Genomic DNA, 20,368 nt, shown 5'->3' on the forward strand with positions numbered 1-20,368 from the left:
CTCGAAAAATCTGATTCTATGCGAACTGATTGCACATTTTTTCTAATAGATGTTTTCAATATTCATAATTTATAAAAAAAAAATATGTTTACTAAAAAAATACTCTTACCTTTTAATATCGTTCATATGTATGTTCGGCGCTTAATTTATATAAACGTTTTTAGTTTTCCTCACGCGTTTCACTTCATTTCCCATATTTACACAATTAAAATTTATGACAAATAATATAATAAAAAACAAATGCCTAATTACTACTACATTATTTTAACTTAATATATTTATCTATAAGAAAGAATAATATTTATTATAAGAAAACATGAATTTACAATTAAAATTACAAAAAAATATCTCGTAACGTAATGATGCTCGTAACGAAAAGATCGACACGTCTGTATAGCATCAGGCCTCGGCCGGCAATGTCTGTACACGGCGTTTACGCACACATGCGTACGAATTTTGATCGAAAATAAGAATATCTGATTTAAAAAACATCTATTGATTTTATTAAAAAAGTGACGCAGAGGTTAAGTAATATATTGCTTGTAGAATAATCTGACAAAAAACCAGAATTATTGAATGTATATAAGTATAGTTATTATTTATTAAAAGATTTGTTTAGAGGTAACTTTGTGATTTTTTTCTATCGAACCAAATTAATTACATCATGTTTTCAAAATAGCAAATAACTAGCATGTATCCTGAAGATTGTCATATATTTTTTTTATTTAGTTTACTGCATTGGATCATATACTTTTTTGCATTATAAAACTTGCATTTAGCTCATGTAGTCCCCTTAAGAGGTGTAATTTAATATAGTAAACATTATTAGAAAAAAAATTATCATATAATATTATATTTCCAATAGTGACAAAACTAAATTAATAAAAGTAATCATTTTCTTCAAAGGGAGTCTTCCGAGAAAACGTCTTAGACAAATTTCGAAGTATAGTCCGATTTTTGAATGTGCCACTAGCGGGTTTTTCACAGAAGAACATAGATGGAATGTCGCAATTCCCAGTGGCTAGCAATCCACTTCGCTTAAAGCCTCCACAACGCTCCTCGTCGGTTGATGTAATGTTATTTGGACACTTAAAATCCCAGTCTAATTGGTTTTCCGCTAAACGATCACCTGTTTAATACAAAGCCAAATTTTAATATTCTTCTATACCAAATGATAATAATTTAAATACTTCAAATTATACAGTGATGGACCATTAAATGGAATTATATTCAAATACATAAACGTAACATAAACTATGTCATAAAATAATTATGTATATGTCACCGTAAGATTACAAAAATCGTTAGATTACAATCTGACAAGACAGATTGTAATCTGTCGAAATATTGTGAACTGTGAAATATGAGTGCAATTTAACGCATTATTTTTCGCTATATTGTAATCTGTCGAAGTCAAACTGTTAGATTACAATCTGTCCCTAATTGGCCGGTCTTATTGTAAGAGCGACCAATCGTCACCGTTATTATTCGGTAGCTTACAATCTATCGAAGTAAATTTCAGTTAAATTATAAAAACTCTAACCTAACCGAAATATTATGAACTATCGAAATTATTTATATTTTATTGCAAATTGAATAAACGTTCACAATCTATTACAATAGTTTACAAATAATCTAACGGTATTTGCAATTTTACGGTGAAATAATATGGCGGATGCCGGGGAGGCGGGGGGCACATAACGTTCAACCAATCAGCGCGCGAGATGCATTCCGTTCTACGCCAGTTCACAATTTACCCGCTTCCCATCGATAGATTACAATATAGCGAAAAATAATGCGTTAATATTTCACGGTTCACAATATTTCGACAGTTTACAATCTGACGAGATAGATTGTAATCTAACGTTTTAATATTACGGTGACATATACATAATTAAAATATCTGTTAATCTGTCCAATATATGTATGTTCAAAATATATTAAATTAGTTAAACTCTTTGTCTAAATAGAATTCTTTCAATTCGAGTCATCATCATCCTCCTGCCCTAACATCCTAATTTTACTTGGGGTCGGCGCAACATCTCATCATTTCATCCATCCACATCCATGCTCAATACCTTCCTCACAATATGGTCCTCATTCCTCCGCATAACATGCCCATACTATGACAGTCGGTTTCCACATAACTTCTCGGTTACCGGTGCCAATTTCAAACTTCCTCTTATGTTCTCATTCCTTACTCTATCCATTCGCGTAACACCACACATTCCTTTCAGCATTCTTATCTCCGCCACATGCAATTGTCTTTCAGTCATCCCTTTTGTAGCCCAACACTCTGATCCATATAGAACAGAGATTAGTTCGAATTCGAGTATAAATAATATTTGACATTACACCAGAAGGCGTATGTAGGCGTATGCCGAAGTCTGTCATACGTATAAATTTAGCAAGACGTATAAATTGAATAGTGATAATAAAAAAATACTGATAGTAATTTGATTAACTTTAAAATTAATTGGTTGCTATGCTGGTTTAAGGTACAATGGGAATACTCATTTTATTTATTTACCGATAACCGTGCGATAATGGTATCTTTGAAATAAATCGCTAAATCCAAGAAAGGCGAAGTCACCAGGAGTCTTGTGCTGGTCTACTTGCTTGAACACATCGCGGATAAACTCAGCCTCTTGCCGCGTATCCAAAATTGCGAGGTGACCACCCGCAGAGTAACAAGTTGAATACGCTTCGTGCCATTTTTGAGGCTCAATATGAGTAATGTAACACGTGCTGTTAGGACCTAACTTCCAACCTATAATTTTAAAAATATATTTGTCACTTAAAGTAGATATTAAGGATTTTATTTTTATATTCCTTGGGTTTTAAGCTAAAATGTTAACATTTTCAAATCCAGACAAGCATTAATTTTTTATGTGCCAAATTTACCTATGTTTTAATCTATCTAGAGCTCGTCGATTCAGGAAAATATCTCGAAAAATTGTTTGTTATGATATCTCCAAAGAGTTTACAATCACTACATTTATGTGCAATAAATGTGTCGAACAAAATTCTAAAACATTCATTCATCCAGAAATCCTCAATTCGAATTGGAGGGCCATGGTCGAATAAACTACAACCCTCCTCCTCCTTACGAAGAAATTAGGCCTCTTCTTATCATACAATTAAATAACCAGATTTTTACGCAGGCCCATTATTTATTTATTTTTGTAAATATAATTATCAACTATTATCTATTGTTTGTTTTATTTTGTTTTAGTATCTAATTTGTTACGACTTATTTTATATATTAACCTTATTTATCTAGTATGAAAAAAATCATTTTTTTAAAATAATTAGATAATCAATTTCAATTAACATAAAATCCATGAATTTGTATTGTCATAAAATAATATTTAATGTGGGATAAAATAGAGTCTTACGTGCGTCATAAGTATCACATTCTGGATAATAAATCACATTCGAAGCCTTTATTTTACATGCAAATGGAAGTTGGTCTGAACACGGATGCACGAAGAGCCGACCATTTCGACGCGATGCTACACATCGACCAGCGCTGTGCATTGGTTGTTTCAGTTCCCACAACAATTCTAATATTGAGTCTTGTACATAACTCCCTAAAAACATTTATTGCTAATGATATAATATAATTTAATATTATAATATATATATAATGATATAATTATAATTGATGTTTTAAACCGTAGTTAAAAGTATTTCCGTTTTTATCCGTTAACGGGCTTCAATAATTTTAAATATTTTTATTTAGTAATGACTTCGATTTTCACAGTAATCATCCCTACCGGTACCTGGGTAGTCGGGTAGGGCCCATGATTAAAGCTTACCTTTAATGGTAACAAATGTTCTCTCTGAATAAAAATCGTGAATGCCCACATAGACGCCTTCATATTTGGTGAGAATTGGAGCAATAAGCAGGGGTATGCTGTCAGCCTCGTCAAGGTTTGCTGGTACTAATAACTGAGTATTCTCCGCTTCACAGCGCATACGCGCTTGATACCAATTTACAGCTTCAGGGTGTAATTTGTAAAATGCGTCGAATGCCTTTTCATATCTGTAGTCCAATCGATAATTCGGCCTTTTTGACTCTGTTATTAGTTCATGGAGTACTTCTATTATATTACTTTAAATTTAATTTATTCTTAGTTAATTTTACGTTAACAGTTTAGGTCTAAAATTGAAATTATATTTTTACATACAATGTTATTATTGTATTGTACAAAGTGCGCGAGAAATCTGCTCGTTCGCAGAGCATTTTGAGATTTTTAGCATCACATTTGATATCTTTATGTTCTACTCATATTTTAATTGAAGTTTTTGTTTTTTATTACTTTGACTTGTACCGTATGGATAATTACGATATATATAGGTGGTGGACTTCAAGTGACCGATTTGCTTAGTTTTTTGTTTTCATTAATTCCCATAAAAATAAAATATCTTTAATTATTTTAATTATATACTTTTTAATAATCGTTAAAATCAGAAGAAAAATATTGTGAAATTCTAAACATCTACCTAATGTAAAATATAGGTAGTTATGTATAATATAAAGATACTAGATAATGTAGACAAAATTATACGCTGTCATTTAATGTGAGAGTTCAATGTCATTCAGATTTGTTTTTTTTTTGTAGAATCGAAAAAAGAACCAGATTTATTATCACTCGAATGTATATTTTATAGGTACCTACCTATATTGTGTAACATAATATTAGTAATTATGTATGCAGATTATACCCATTTAACGACATATTTGTAAATATACCTACATATGATATTGAAGGAAAGGTATAAAATAGTAAATTTGGTACCGGATTTTGCTTATCTACTAAATCTAAGATTCAAATTAAATTAAAAAATAAGACTACCTATAAATGTTATAAATGCTAACAGTAGACAAACGCGCAATTTTCTTAAAATATCTATTTTCATAGTTCTTCACATGTTTCAACACATAACTCACAGTGTACAATATATTTGAATTTTTTTAAGTAAAATGTTGTTTTCATTAAGCGGAAAATTATTTTGTCTTAGGACCATTACACACTAGTCGTTAAAATCCAATTTGAGCAACATAATAATGTCATAGCTGTACATTATTTACAATTACTAAATTATGATATTATTTTTTTTTTCATTTAATCTTGAATTAATCAAAATAATAATATAATAAAAAAATAATGGACTAAAACTAAAAAATAAAAGAGTATACAATCACAACTTTATAATTGATGCGAGTGCGGTAACGGTATTGCGGCTAGTGAACGGAATATGCTTATTTTATTACCGTTAAATACCGTTTATTATCGTTATTGTTTAGGTGTTATATGCATCGTGATCTGCTATATTTAAATCGTGTCGAAAGTATTCGTAAACCGCTAGTGTGAATTATACCTAAATGCTTTAGAAGGAAATAGGACATAAAAAGTAAACTTTTTAATTTCTAATAAATTTTATTTGATTTTTAAACCTAGCGAAATAGTTTAATAAATTAACTATGGCATAGTTTGTATACAACAACAAATGACTATAAGTATACGTTACAAGACTATTTCAAAACCTTTATTGTTATGTTTAAAATCCGTTTAACAGAAATAGATGAAGAGTAGACTGACATTTGTAATAGAATTCTATAAGACATTATTTTCTATTTATATCTTATCATAAGCATATCTTTACATTCTATCACAATTTTACCAATAAATAGCTTTATCAACAAGTAAATGCTGGATTGATTAATAAAAAATAGACTGAATAGAAAAATAGACTACAGTAATACTCAATAAAACCATACATTATATACATTTCCTAATTTCATTCAAATAATATGTAAAAAAAAACAAGTAACAAACAATTGATAACACAAAATATACATAACTATGGATATAGAAATTTTCTAAAAACTTCATAGGAAGCATTTATAATACCCCAACTGAGAAATGCTCGAGATATATTGAGTAATGCACCATGGTAGAAATTCGTAAACTTAGAACCACGCTTCCGAAGAATATAGTTGAATTCGTAAATAAGTGTTCGGTGAGGACCTCCTAGCTCGCACTGCATAGCTATCTTAATGACATTTAAAGGATAAAACAAAGTGCTTAGGAATGCACCAATAGATGCACCCGCTACAAAATTCTGTATGCTGTCATACAACATATTTTCTTGTTTAGGTAGCCTTACCTTTACTTCATCTCGTATTATAAAAAACATGGCATTAGAGGGACCATTTCTTAACAGAATTGGTATCATTCCTCTATAGAATTCTTTAATTCCATAATATCTAGCAATGTGACTTGTTGCATGGGCAGTGTTCTTGAACTTCTTATGATATTTTGGATGAATGAGCAATGTTTGTAGTCTTTCAAATGGCATAAGTGTTGCTTCAAAGCAGCCAGCAACAACACCCGCAATAGTTTTAGCAACATAAGGGTTAACTTTTTGGTCTAAAAGAGGTTGCAAGCATTCATCATAGACTCCGAACATAAGTGACATTGACATAGATCTCTGTAATAAGGGTGGGAGCATACCTCGGTACAAGAATGCCATACCCTCTTTCTGCAACTGGTTTAATGCAAATGTAGCTTCCACTCCATGCATCATCTGTAATTAATCAAGTTATATAATATAATATTGAAATGTACTCAATCAATTTTGCATCATTTCATACTGAAGAAATTATCTCTCTAGGGAAATAAAATAATTAAAATTGTTTTGTCCAAAGAAAAATTAGAGCAATAATATAAACTATATTACAAAGTGTACATAAACAAACTAATATAGTTGCTGTAGATGTATCTATAGTTTGAGTTTGGAGAAGGACATAGGCAATTTTTTTTAATTCAGCACTAGTTGGGGTAAAATTGTGGTGATGGTTTGTTTGCCATAACTAAAGTTTTATAAATTTTGCACAGGTAAAGCTGCAGGTGCTGTACCTAGTATTGCATAAAATAATTGAATTTGTTACACAAAGTATGCAAAGGTGAGGTGAGGTAACATTGATGTTTAATAGTGGACCCACAATCACAGATTCTATTTTACATACTGATATACTAAACATAATGAGTGCTATCATAAATCATATAAGTAATTAAAAATGATAAGTCTCGTTATTTAGTCAAGATCTATAAATCTTAATTAAATAAAGATAATAATTATGTGTTATAAAATTTTGTGAATATCAAAATCACATAACATACTATCTGATCATAATTTAAACCTTATACTTTCATTAATTGAATTATGGGACATTGCCATGACTTACTTGTCTAAATATGAGTTTATTCAGTGGATAGCTAATGAGAATATTACAGAAAGCTGCTCCCCCACCACATGCAAACTCTTTCCAATGCTGAGGGAGATTGTTGACACTGACTGGTACTGACATACTGCCTTCCTTCAGACAGTTTCGTTCTAGGAACTGAGGCTCAGACATATTTGGCTTACAATCACATGACATTATTTATTTACATCCATTACTGTAAAAAAAATAATCTAAATATAATCACATTACAATCATACAATATTCTTCTCGTTATGTGCAGATACGTAAATGAATTAGCTATTAAATATTTTTTTATGTGACTTACCAAAATTTATAAATTAGCAACTTAGTGCTAATGAATAATGCAAATAAATTTGGTACAACCATGCGTAACTTGAGACTTTATACCTTCTCCAATAGATTATAGTGTTACGTGTGTGAGGAAATTTCTAAATATCCTTCAATGCCATTCTGTATTTTTAAGTTAGATGCATGAAATTATACACGTATATAAAATCTTTCATATTTTAATAATACAAATTTGCAACCATTCTCTTTAACTATATTATAAATTTTAAATTTAAATAAAATTATCAATGATTGCAATTTGTCACCGACTATGAAAATTGCCTCTCAAATGTCAATTTTCACAATTTTACAATGACATTTGTGTAAAGTTCCTTCATTTAACGCAGTGTTTTTAACTGACTTTTTATTATGAAATAAGTGATCATATAGTGCCAAAAAAATTCTTAATAACATTTTAAGAGAAACATGTAAAATGTAATTTGAACATCAAAATATTGTTAAAAAGGAAAAAATAAGAACGATATATTTAACGTGTAAATAACGGCATGTTTCGTTCGATTCTACTGACATTTTTTATGACTTTTAGGTTTTTTTTTATACAATCAATTTCTCACTTGCACATATATAGTTTCGGTCTATTACGCTACATAATAATAAGTTTAACCGCAAAAACAATGTGTTTTTCCAATCTGTAGTGTGGTGACTATTAAACTTGTGAAGTATATAATGCGAAGTGTTAACCTATTATCCGATGTCAGATTTTGACATATTAAGCCGAAACTAATGTTAGTCAGATCATTAGCTGTGCCATACAATAACTAAATTTGCAATATTATTTTGGCTCATAGCAGTGAAATAAAATTTAAATAAATGGCAGCAGTTTTGAAGAAAAGAGCTTTGGCTGAATATAATAAATCGTTTCAGGTACAGATTGAGCGTATTTCTTTTTACTTGCTATCATTGTATTTGTTTTGGTAAATAACTTTTAAAAAAAAATGATATACAACTTTTTAGGATGGTCCATCTTCTAAAAAGCTACACCTAGCTAAGAAACCCCTCATTGGTAGTTCTGCCGCTGCATTCGTAGGGTTGCTGGAGAAATGCAAGTCGAGTGATGAGGCTCTTCAATTACTTCTTCGCATCTCAGATTGTCTCCAGTTCCAAGAGTCAGATGTAGAGGAAGCTATTAAGAAACTGTCTGAACATTTTCAATCCGAAGAAGAGTCTGTGGTGAGGGTAAAAATTCTGTGGCTGTTCTGTGATATTGGACTAGAATGTCCCGGGGCCAACCTAAACAATTTGATTGATGAAACTATTCATTTGATAAAAAACGAAACTTCCCATAAGGTATGTTTTTATATACATTTGTTCATTGCATTTATTATACCTACAACATTTGAAATAATTTTATTTTTATTTGTTTTAGGTTATAGCCCAAGGTATAGCAACATTACTGAAACTAGGTAGCAAACTTAGTGAGGATAAGATTCTCATGAACCGACTGGTAACTGTTGCCAGAGACAATCTTAAAGATACAAGCCACCAAGTCAAATGTAGGTGCTTGCAGCTTATCAGTGAACTGTATCCAATTTGTCCTGAGCCTGATAGGACAGCTGAAATGATAGCAGAGGCCAATGTTATAATCAAATTACTTGGAGACTATAGCAATGCAGAGGTATGTATCACAAGCCTTTGCAATAGAAAAAAATGATCACCATTGAATCAGCTTAATTAATTTAAAATGATAATGCTTTAAACATAATTTTTCATAAATATATACTTTATTATGGATCAAAATATATTCTTATTTTACTTAAATGGTAATCTACAATCATCAATTATATTATATTTTGCGTTAAAAAAAAACTGTTGTTACTTTATCAACATCATGTTCATGTTTTATCTTTTCTAGGATGCAAGAGTGCGATGTGAAGCATTCCAATCACTACTGACATTACATGAGCGTGGTGTTACTCTCAGTGCAGACTTGTATGAACCAGTGTGTGCAGCTCTTTCAGACGACTATGAAATTGTAAGAGAGGTGGCTCTCAAGCTTGTGTGGTTGTTGGGCAACAAGTACCCAGAAAAGTAAGATAGACATTTAATTACATTTATATAATTAAATACTACTAAAAGAGGATAATCTTTTTTCTAATGCCTGTATATTCTTGTAAATTTATATAAGTTGGACCGACTTTAGATAGAACTATTGCAATAATCTGCAATTAGTAAGTTATTTGCAGTTGATGATTAAATTGTCAATGATTTTGCACATATCTTAGTGCAAAACCATTGACAATGACATAGAGTTACGGAAATAATTCATATGGAAAAAATGCGTTTCTAAACATATTTTTTCTATATTGCTTGAAAATCACAAAAATAATTTACACATCAGATGTATGTATGTTATTGTAGTATAGGTGTAGTTTTTGAGATGATAATAAGTTTATTTGTTTTAAATACTGTTATTACATTGATTTGACTGATTCCAGCCACATTGGCCTTTCTTAAGGGGAACTAGTCAGCTGCTCAGGACACAAGTGGTCCACAAGTGTGTACGCAAATATAAGTGCACCCTCTATTCCTATACTCTTATAATCCGACGTGACAGCAGTGGCGAAAGAGTTTTCGCAGGATTTACGTGCTTTGCGAGGCACTCGTACATTATACATATTAGATTAGAAAGGAAAATTGTCCTAGAGCAACATAGCCACCTATGTGATTTAGGTCTTAAAATGAGAAAAAAAAGGAAAATATTATGAAGAATTAGTATAATGAAAATAGTTTCTAAATATTTAAAATTCACTTCACATAATATTTTGCTCATTTTATAATATTGTTTCAAAAGGTTTTGAAGTTGTAATAATATATTTGCAGTTCAGCCACCTTACAAGATGGAGAAACGACGATTAGACTAGTCGATGACGCGTTCATCCGCATCTGTTCGGCCGTTAACGATTTGTGCATGCAAGTGCGGGCGCTCGCTTGTTCGTTGCTGGGAACAACCCGAGCAGTGTCCGACCGCTTTTTGTTGCAAACACTTGACAAGCAACTCATGAGTAATATGAAGGTAATAGAATTGATTAGACAATTATTAAGAAAAATGTTAATTGTATACTAAAATTTAGATTAAAATGTAAAAAAAAATCTTTTAACTATGGGAGCTCTTTTCTAAATTAAGGGTACATTTTGCAGATTTTCGCTTATATCTTGAAAAATTTTGCTCATAACCAATTGTTAATTGCGCATAAATTTAAACTAACGAATACATAATTATTTTTATGTGAGGCTTATTATTCCGTTATATAATGTTGAGAAACTAACATTTTTGAATTGTGATTTATTTACATTAAATAGTTACAGAATACCTCTAATAAATATTTGATTATAACAATAGTTAATTAATAAATTAGTTCGTATCAATCAAAGGTTAATGTCGTTTAGGGTCGTCGAAATAAAGACTATCTTCCTGGCATATTTTGTCGTCTATTGGTCTTGCAATTTCCACAATCTATCGATTGATGCTTTCCTTCTGGGTTTTTTTAAAAATAAATTACAATTGTTAACTCGTCGGAATTGTATTTTTACGATCTCTCTCATGGAGGCCCCGGGTCAGTCGACCTGGATGCGCTGAATCCGGGACTGACTCGCAAAAATGAACCCGCAGAAGAAGCGCACGGCGCACGAGCGCGGCGCGGAGCTGGTGCGCTCGGGCGCGTGGGCGAGCGGCCGGCGCTGGGCCGACGACGCGCCCGGACAGCTGCTGGAGCAGGCCGCCGTGCAGCTGCTGCCCGGGGGCGCCGCCGGGGCCTTCGTGCACGGCCTGGAGGACGAGCTCATGGGTGAGTGGCCACATCTGGTACTTTTCACTCTGATATGGAATATACTTTCTGGACATTGACATATTAAATGAGAGATGTCGCGGGACACCTTGTTGGAACGATAAAATATAATTGTGATACATAACCGTATGGATTAAAACAATAACAAAAATAGGTTTAAATAAAACCGTATACAAAAGAGACAGCAGGAGAGGACAACATTTCTGCCAGTTCACTCTACTGTAAGCGGCGTTGTAGAACATCGTTCCAACAAATATATTTGTATTTTATTTCTATTATCAGAGGTTCGCACGGCAGCCGTAGAAGCTGTATGTCAGTTGTCGATGGAAAATCCCGTGTTCGCGACCACGTCACTGGACTTCCTCGTGGACATGTTCAACGACGAGATAGAAGACGTGAGGCTGCGCGCCATCGACAGCCTGACGCGGATATCACACCACATAGTGTTGAGGGAGGACCAATTGGAAATTATTCTCGGGGCTTTGGAGGTAATCATAGCTTATTTACTAGGTACCAAGGAATAAATGCTATTTCGATTATACAAGTTGACTATGTAATGAAGACAACGTTGCCTCGACCTTTTATGTAGGATTGTGGAGTGAATTTACATTTCGACCTGACCAGAAACAAATTTTATATAGGATCAGGTTTATATATACCCATGCTCGACGGCAATATATTATGATTCAAAGAAGCGAAATACCAATGATCATGATATCTCCGAAACTATAGGCCCATAGATTAACTTGAAGAACATAGTTATTCCTTTTGCGACATAAACGCTCACTAAGAAAAGCCTCTGGGACTAGCAACTTTTAGGGGGAAGTGGAAGGGATAACGTTGTTTGAATTTTATCCGTAACAGATCGAGACGGACAACTAGTTGAAAATAAAGTAGAAAAAAATCGCTTTAAAGTAAATTATATTATATTTTGTTTGTTTAATGTTATTATACAAACAAAATGATTTATACAATATAACTACTACCATAATATAAATGCAAGAATGAATGAATGTTTGAAAGAACAAAATCTTTGTTACAAATATAGCATTTAGTTTAATTTATATTCAATATATATATTAATTAAAGAAAATATTTTTTACATGTGGTATCATTCTTTGGTCTTTTCATTCAGGACTATTCAATGGACGTCAGAGAAGGTTTGCACAGAATGTTGGGATCCTGTACAGTTGCTTCAAAGACATGCCTTGAAATGTGCATCGACAAAATATTAGAGAATCTCAAGCGGTATCCACAGGTAATATATATTTTAATTTCTTTTTTCATATACAGTTAAAACCGTTTATGGCGACATCGTTTAGAACAACATATCGGTTATATTGACCAAAATCAAAGGTCCCGGCTGAATGCTATATAACTGTCTTATCAAAAATATTGCTTTGTACGACATTGCTTACTACGAAATACCGCACTAAACGACCACATTTGGCTAATGTTTTTGGAGAATTATATCTGTAGAACAACCAGCTGAGCCGTATTGTAAACAATTACTACTGAAGCAGACGAGTAAATTGATGTAGATAGGTCTATTGCGATTTGTGCACCGGCTACGGAAGATGATATGGTACGAGAAGTTCAAGAAGAAAAAGGCGAACTGATGAACAATTAACAGTGGCAACTTTGAACGATGGTCCCAATGCTGTTAGTGTATTACGCAAGATTGTTCTTTTTAATGAACAGTTTCACGTGCAGGGAAATTATAACGATACGCTGATTAAGCTCCAAAGTGAATTACAAAATGTGTGTACAAGACAGAAGTGTTCCAAACAAACTAAAATTACAGATTTTATGCATAAAGGAAAATGACATTGTTCTTTCTTAATATGCATACGTTTTGATTGAAATAAACGAAATATAATTTAATTTCATACATTAATATAATACATTCAATAATACCACTTCATAAAAAAAATAAGCATCACCGGTTGTTACGACTATCGGTTTTTACGACTAAATATGAGTAGTCCCTTCAATGTCGTTATAGCAGATTTTGACTGTATTTAAAAGAATTTACTTATGAAAACATTATGCCTTTATTGACACAACAGAACTTCGTGGTATCACCTTAAATGATAAAGTAAAAGGTGGCTCCACTCCACAAAAAAGTGGCTAGATGTAAGGCCCCAGATCCCGAGTTCCGAGATAAAAAGTTATTGGATTTTCCTATCGAAAAATTTTCAGTACCGGCTCGGAGTAAAGCACGTTAAGCCGTTGATCCTGTGCCTGAACTTATTCCGGTCGTGTCGGATTTGCCGTCCCATCGGATTATAGGAGTAGAGGGACAGAGAGCGCACCCGTGTTAGCGTATACACTTATGCACTAGAATATGTCCTGCGCAATTGGCTGGTTTTGCTTAAGATGTGATCGAAATCGGTCAGGACGACATTATAATATTTTAGTTGAGTAGAAACTATGCAGCATTCACGGTTAAAAAAGGAACTTACATTAGTCGGCACGAGTCGTGAGCATAGGTAGCTGGGGGCAAGTTCGTGCATTCGTACACTTTCGGCCAAATTACAGTAGCCGAATAACAAGTGAGAGTCCGTCCCGCATTCTTCATTCCGCCAAAGAGACCTAAAAATGTTAACCGTGCATGACAAGGGATGGATGTGCTCACGACTCATACCATTTACTATAAATTATGTGGATACAGCTAGCCTGGTATGAGTATGTTTAAGTTATTTCCAAGGTAAAGGAATGCTTCATTTTTATTACAATTCCAGGACAAGCGGTCGACCTTCCGCTGTGTTCAGCGAATGGGCAGCAAGCATGCAACCCTCGTGTTACCGCTCACCACGCGCCTGCTCGCTGTCCATCCGTTCTTCGACATGCCCGAACCAGACGTCGAGGATCCAGCTTGTATCCTTTAATACTTTATTATATAATTATTGGCAAAAACTATGGCAATGTTAAAGATATCATTTATCATTTAACTACATATATAATTGTTAGTAACCTTAGCGGCACCCAGACATGTGCGTGCTGGTGCTGGTGCTGAACGCGGCGGCGCACTGCACCACCATGCTGCCGCTGTTCGAGGAGCACACCGTGAAGCACTACACCTACCTGCGGGACACCATGCCGCACCTTGTGCCGCATCTACCCATCGGTACGAAACGTGTCGTTAAATTGATTTTTTTTTTCTTAAAATGAACTTAAAAAATATAATCTAATTTAAATTTTACTCTTAGTCCTCTCACGCACACCAAGGCTAGTAAGCACAAACGTCATTCTGAAAATAACTGGTTCAATGTGTCTAGCTTATTTCTACTTCCCGTCGTAAAACGATTCATTGTATTTTTCAGGTGACGCGCAACAGTCTCGCAACGAGAACGACGAAACAGAGATAGACGATAGTGCGGTTCGTCGGTTCTTCGACTCTGTATTGCAACACATCGACAATGTCACACTTTCCACGTCAGTACGGCTGAAAATGCTACAATCAGCGGAGGAGCAACTTAATAAGTAAGTTATACAGTAACAAATTGGATTACCGGTTTAAAAATCGACTAATAGCACTTAGACAACAATGTAGCGTTCTACCAGTGATTTTTAATATATATAATATATATGTATATCTCATTATAGATAATATGCTACTAACCTTTGATTGTATACTAAGTGTTCACAACTCACAAAGCTAACGCACTCCACACCAATACAATGGTGGGTGGCGGATGAATAACTGAAGGTTCTTACCGGTTTATAAAAAGTAGTGGATACAAATAAATAAATTATAATAATTTCTATAAACTTAAAGGTTATCAGAAATGGAGCCGATGGTATCCGGAGCGGCGAACTTCACGGCGTTGTTTGCGCGTTGCGTGCTGTCGCTGCACACCGCGCTCAGCGCCACCAACGGGCCGCCCGCGCACGCGCTGCAGCAGCTCACCACTGACTGCCTCAGGTATTCACTTGCATACTGGAATTATTAAATCTTCTACCAAAACTGTCAGACATTCTGAATTGAAGTTTATCTAAGACTAACATGTTAATCGGAAATACATTATTCAAACGAAACAGACTTCAGCACCAGTTCAGCGGCGTGTCGGAGCAGGAGACAGCGTGCGTGTGGCAGCTGTCGCTGCGCGTGTGCGGCGCGCGCGTGGTGGCGGCCGTGCAGAGCGCGTGCGTCGCCAACACCGGCACCGGCAACAGCGCCAGCAGCGCCGCCGCCGCCGCCGCGCTCGCCGCCGCCGCCGCCCTCGCGCAGCACGCCGAGCTGCTCGACCGCCTGCTGGCCTCGGCGGGTAACCAAAACACATATATATTCTGCAGTAACACCTAGCCACCTCGCAATTTGTGTTTTTCATATAGTAGCCGATACGGGTCGTAAGCACAGATGAGGGGGGGCAAGTTCGCTCATGTACACTTGGCCAAATTAATATTACATTAATAAAGTAACCGATAAAACCACAAGCATCGAGTGACGGACCAATCGCGTGCAGCCTCGGCGCCCCCGGCTCCTTCAATCCTCCGAGAGACCTAAAAGTGTATAGTCTATTCCAATGGAAGTAGGAAAATACATAAACAAACCTTAGATTTACATGTGTCATGAAATTTGATTTTGAATAACTCAGCTATATCATAACACTTTTACACTTAACCACTTATTTCCACTTTAAATTTACTTCCAAAATTCCGATAAATGTTTCGTCGACGTTCAAAATCTAATGTGCTAAAAATATGAAATACTTATTTCTCAGGTGTAGAACCAGATCCGTTCACAATAGCAGTGTTCCAGCAATTATCTCAGAGTGGAGAACATAAGCCTTCGACACTGGCACGTACCATTCAGCCATTATTATTGGCTGCACCTCTACCCGTCATACCGAAACCTAACCTTAAGGTAATTAATATTTCTCTAAAAAATCGGATAGAATATAAACTGTGACTATTAACGTAAAAAATAAATAAATATTTTTTTTTATTTCTTATTATTTAAAAAGCGTAAAAAGTAATGTCTTAATTACCGGAAAACTGGCGAAAATAAGAACGAACATAATTATACATTTTCTTAATTATTAACAAAAAGAAGAGAGATTTGCAGTATTTTCTGTTTTCCATAACAAAACTTTTGTTTTGTGTGACAATGCGCGAATAATTCCCTTACTTTACTACTACTACTAATATATTTGTATATAATTTGTTACAATGATCAACATAGCACAAATTATATTTACCACAATAAATATAGATTAATGAAGATCGATCCTATTATACGATCGTAGATACGGATGTGCTCAGCCAGTATCATTGAGCCCGCGACTGACAACGACACAGTGTTGCGGTTCTGCGCGGGCCTCATTACAGGCGTGGCTCTGGAAGCCGAGGTCGTGCGCGTGCGCGACCCAAGCGCGCTGCGCGTGCGCGTCGCCTACCCCGACACGCGCGTGCACGCGCTGGTACCGCCGCGCGACCATCTGCGGCCTCTCGACCACACCAACACTAGTGAGCTTAAGATCATTTTTCTCTTATATCTCTACCATATAGTTTATAGAAATAATATGCTACATAGTATGCATAAATATAATATTATGTCAGCAGATCGCGTTAGTAAATCTTAACTAATATTATAAATACTTGTATAATTTTACTTGATGGTCGGCTGTGTGCCTGCCTGGGTAAGTACCACACTCATCAGATATTCTACCACCAAGAAGCAATACATACAATATTATTGTGTTCCGGTTTGAACTTTCGGAAGTACAACACGCTTAAAATTAAACTAATGAAACATCACCGATTCATTTTAGTAATGAGAAGGCCTTATTGTTCATCTTTAATAGTAATATATTTAGACTGAAGTCATTAAACAAAATATGTCTAATTTCAGATGATGATGGTACCCAAAATGTCCGCCTGCTCACGAAAGTTTTGATATCACATGGAGTATGGACAGAACCATGCGGTGTGGACATATCAGTGTGCCTAGCAGTGGAGGAAGGTGGTGGTCGTGAAGCGGCACCCCTCGTGGAGCTATGCAGACCTGTGCGAGTCACTGTTGCCCCTAAACCCATTAAGAGAGGCATATAGATTAAAACACCTTTACAGATATAAAATGATATTTTGTAATAATATTAAAGAATTATAATTATATAAGTATTTCTTAAGGTATGTTCTGAAACAATTGGTCTTAATAAAAGAAACCATATGAAATGAACATTTATTTATAAAATATTTACAATAAACAAAGATTCTCACTTTGAATTATTTTTAATTTTTATTTACACAATACTGCGATTTACAAACATCTATCTTGTTTGTCTCTCATTTTGTACTCTTGTTAAGTACATAAATATCTGCAATCTATAATACCAGTGAGTAGAACTATTTATCAAAGCAGTTTAATACTGAGATCTACTTCTACAAGCTAAAATATTGTTATAATATTTTATATAAATATGACCTGAAACTTTTTCTCTTCTACACATAGTATGTGATGTGATAACAAACACATATAATAGTTATTTTACACATTATGTGTACAAAAGGATCCTGGAAGATTCTAGATTACATAATATGTTGATAGCTAAAGTTCTTCTAAATAGGATTAGTAAAAATTTATATTAATATTATTGAAGTTGTCCAACTTTTCCATGCACATTGTTGGGGAGACTAGTAATTTAAAAAATATATGTACATGTTTTATTTACATTTTAAGTATCAAAATATATTTTTTTTATATGCACATTTAAATCATTTGTGACTACTGTTTTCATAAAAGACTCAAATCCACTGATATCAAACATATTTAAAAAAAAGCAATATGGAATAATAATAGTCATGTTATGTATAGGTGGACTAATAGTAACTTAGTTATGTAATATAATGCACGATGAAAGGTAATGGACACATTAATCGTGTGAAGTACTTACATGATTATATTCTAAAATCACAATATTTAAAATGTATTTTTTTTATTAGAATCAGCCTCTCCTAAATGCAATATATGTTTCTATAATTTGTGTATGAGACCCATCAAGTGTCTTATTCATAACATACACATTAGATAAAAAAAGATTTTTTATAATAAACCTATTTGCAATCCAGTATAATAAAATTATTTTAATTAACTCATACACAGTCAATAAATGTTAAATATTTTCGGATTCAGTACCAACCATTCTATATTCTATTGTGTACCTAATATTTTTGTGAGTTAAGTTCTATAGTACTCTGTTTAATTTAAATGATTTGTCATAAAATAAAAGATTTCTTATTGAGTAATCATCAGTAACAATCAGTCATCACCACTATTAGTCCACCGGTGTCCTTGATTATAAATCTTATGTAATATAATTAGGTAAAGTATATCTTATTCTTTATCAATAGCTAACAGTTCAGAACGAGCAATGCAATGGTAGATAAGTTGTTTGATCCCTGGCATCCACATGCTGACTGCACTCACATGGTCTACCATCAAAGCCTTGTGGATTTCATCAGCTTTGCTGTGATCGTCATTTTTAAGTGCTGGAAAAAAGAAACATTTTAATATAAATTAGATGTAACGTAGAAAACTTTAACAGCATTATATTCGAAATTCTGAACAAAATTATCAAAAAGTATATATTTTGTTGTTTTTCATATATATATGGTAGACATACTAAATATATATGTAAAAAGTTGCTTAAAACAATAAAATATTAATGATAAACTAACCATATGCCAAATCTCTCATCTGTACTTGAATTTGTTTATTTAATTTTCCACTAAGCCACATATTTTCCATGCTTTCAATTCGTTTTCTAATACTGGCAGCTTTTGATCCTAATTCTTCGCTTGTTTCTAAAAATGTTATTAATATATCTTTTACTTCTTTGAGTGCACATTCTGTATCAACAACATTATTTTCCTGGACGTTAGTTTCTGTCGTCAAACTCGGCAATGGTGGAAGAGCATTTGTAGGCAGTGGAGGCAAATTAACTGGAGGAGTCGGTCCAGAAGAGTTATTTCCACCAGATAAAGGAAAAGCTACTCTTTTGTTCAAAAAGTTTCGCGGACGATTGGGAGTAGTTTGCTGAGCATTATAAGCAAAACTTGGCGGGTCATTCCATCCAGGATCATATGACGCTGTAAAATATAATGTAAATAACTTAATATAAATCTAATTACAAGCATATGTTAAAATTTTGAAATGCAGTCTACCTTTTGAGCCTGTAATTGTGCTGTCACAATTTTCCATGTCGTAAAATTTGGCTTTCCTTAAAACTAATTTCACTTAATAATAAAATAGATATATTTTAATAAAATTAATGATTATGCTTAAAAATCGTAAATAGTCGAATCAGAAACACCAAATTCTGAAATAGCAAAATATATCACTGTCAAGTGTCAAGATGACAAGAGAGGATGTGATTTTGTATTAATTTATTTATCGAGTCTAGATAATTATAGATATAAAACTGTTTTTTATACGTTTTAGTATTTTTTTAATTAAAAACATTATTTTACCGAAAACTAACCATTTTTTACTATTTTATATGATTTTTTTTAATCTATGAATAACTAAACAGAAAGTATTTCTGTTTAGTGCGTTAATGCTGCGTTACTATTTAATTTAATATCAAATTATTTAGTTTTTAGTAGGTGGCAGGAGGATAACTAATTTACATTTTTTTTGCTATTTCATCTGTTGTTCGATAAAAGAAAATTTAAGAGAATGTCGTAACTTTTATTTAAAAATCACATAAATTCTTCTCGCTCTAGTATATTGTTTGGAGTGATCACCATTGAAGTTCACAAATTCTTCTGGCAATTAGAATATATTTACATCGCAAGGCAAACCTTAAATATAAAGATTTTTGTTCAATCTAAGCAAGCAATCTTGTATTTTCATACGCGTGTTAGTATTATAAAATATAATTCTTAATTAACTTATTTTTTAATGGCCGTTTTTTTACTATTATATGTGGTAGATGTAAGCAAAGGGCAT

The 20,368-nt window shown here is 33.5% G+C and overlaps 3 protein-coding genes across 3 annotated transcripts; 1 reads left to right on the forward strand and 2 right to left on the reverse strand.

The window, feature by feature from the left end:
* Positions 1–852: 852 nt before the first annotated feature.
* LOC113392473 (uncharacterized) lies at positions 853–7,902 on the reverse strand. The gene is made up of 7 exons (XM_026628924.2): positions 7,584–7,902; positions 7,259–7,472; positions 5,961–6,597; positions 3,822–4,106; positions 3,399–3,593; positions 2,531–2,770; positions 853–1,129 (listed from the first exon to the last, which is right to left on the reverse strand). The coding sequence occupies exons 2-7, from the start codon at positions 7,451–7,453 to the stop codon at positions 879–881; spliced, it is 1,803 nt and encodes a 600-aa protein (XP_026484709.2). The 5' UTR covers positions 7,454–7,472; positions 7,584–7,902; the 3' UTR covers positions 853–878.
* Positions 7,903–8,346: 444 nt separating this feature from the next.
* Positions 8,347–17,563, forward strand: LOC113392449 (integrator complex subunit 4). The gene is made up of 16 exons (XM_026628888.2): positions 8,347–8,491; positions 8,582–8,914; positions 8,994–9,242; positions 9,480–9,655; positions 10,448–10,640; positions 11,238–11,412; positions 11,695–11,900; positions 12,548–12,670; positions 14,157–14,292; positions 14,405–14,542; positions 14,739–14,898; positions 15,194–15,340; positions 15,457–15,683; positions 16,140–16,282; positions 16,665–16,884; positions 17,270–17,563. Exons 1-16 carry the CDS (start codon positions 8,438–8,440, stop codon positions 17,467–17,469), a joined length of 2,880 nt encoding a protein of 959 aa, XP_026484673.1. The 5' UTR covers positions 8,347–8,437; the 3' UTR covers positions 17,470–17,563.
* A 965-nt stretch (positions 17,564–18,528) lies between these two features.
* On the reverse strand, positions 18,529–19,769 carry LOC113392468 (steroid receptor RNA activator 1-like). Its single transcript, XM_026628917.2, has 3 exons — positions 19,582–19,769; positions 19,096–19,506; positions 18,529–18,906 (listed from the first exon to the last, which is right to left on the reverse strand). The coding sequence occupies exons 1-3, from the start codon at positions 19,616–19,618 to the stop codon at positions 18,752–18,754; spliced, it is 603 nt and encodes a 200-aa protein (XP_026484702.2). The 5' UTR covers positions 19,619–19,769; the 3' UTR covers positions 18,529–18,751.
* Positions 19,770–20,368: the final 599 nt, after the last annotated feature.

The sequence above is a fragment of the Vanessa tameamea genome, chromosome 5 (genome assembly GCF_037043105.1).
Source record: "Vanessa tameamea isolate UH-Manoa-2023 chromosome 5, ilVanTame1 primary haplotype, whole genome shotgun sequence".
In the NCBI taxonomy this organism is placed as follows: domain Eukaryota; kingdom Metazoa; phylum Arthropoda; class Insecta; order Lepidoptera; family Nymphalidae; genus Vanessa; species Vanessa tameamea.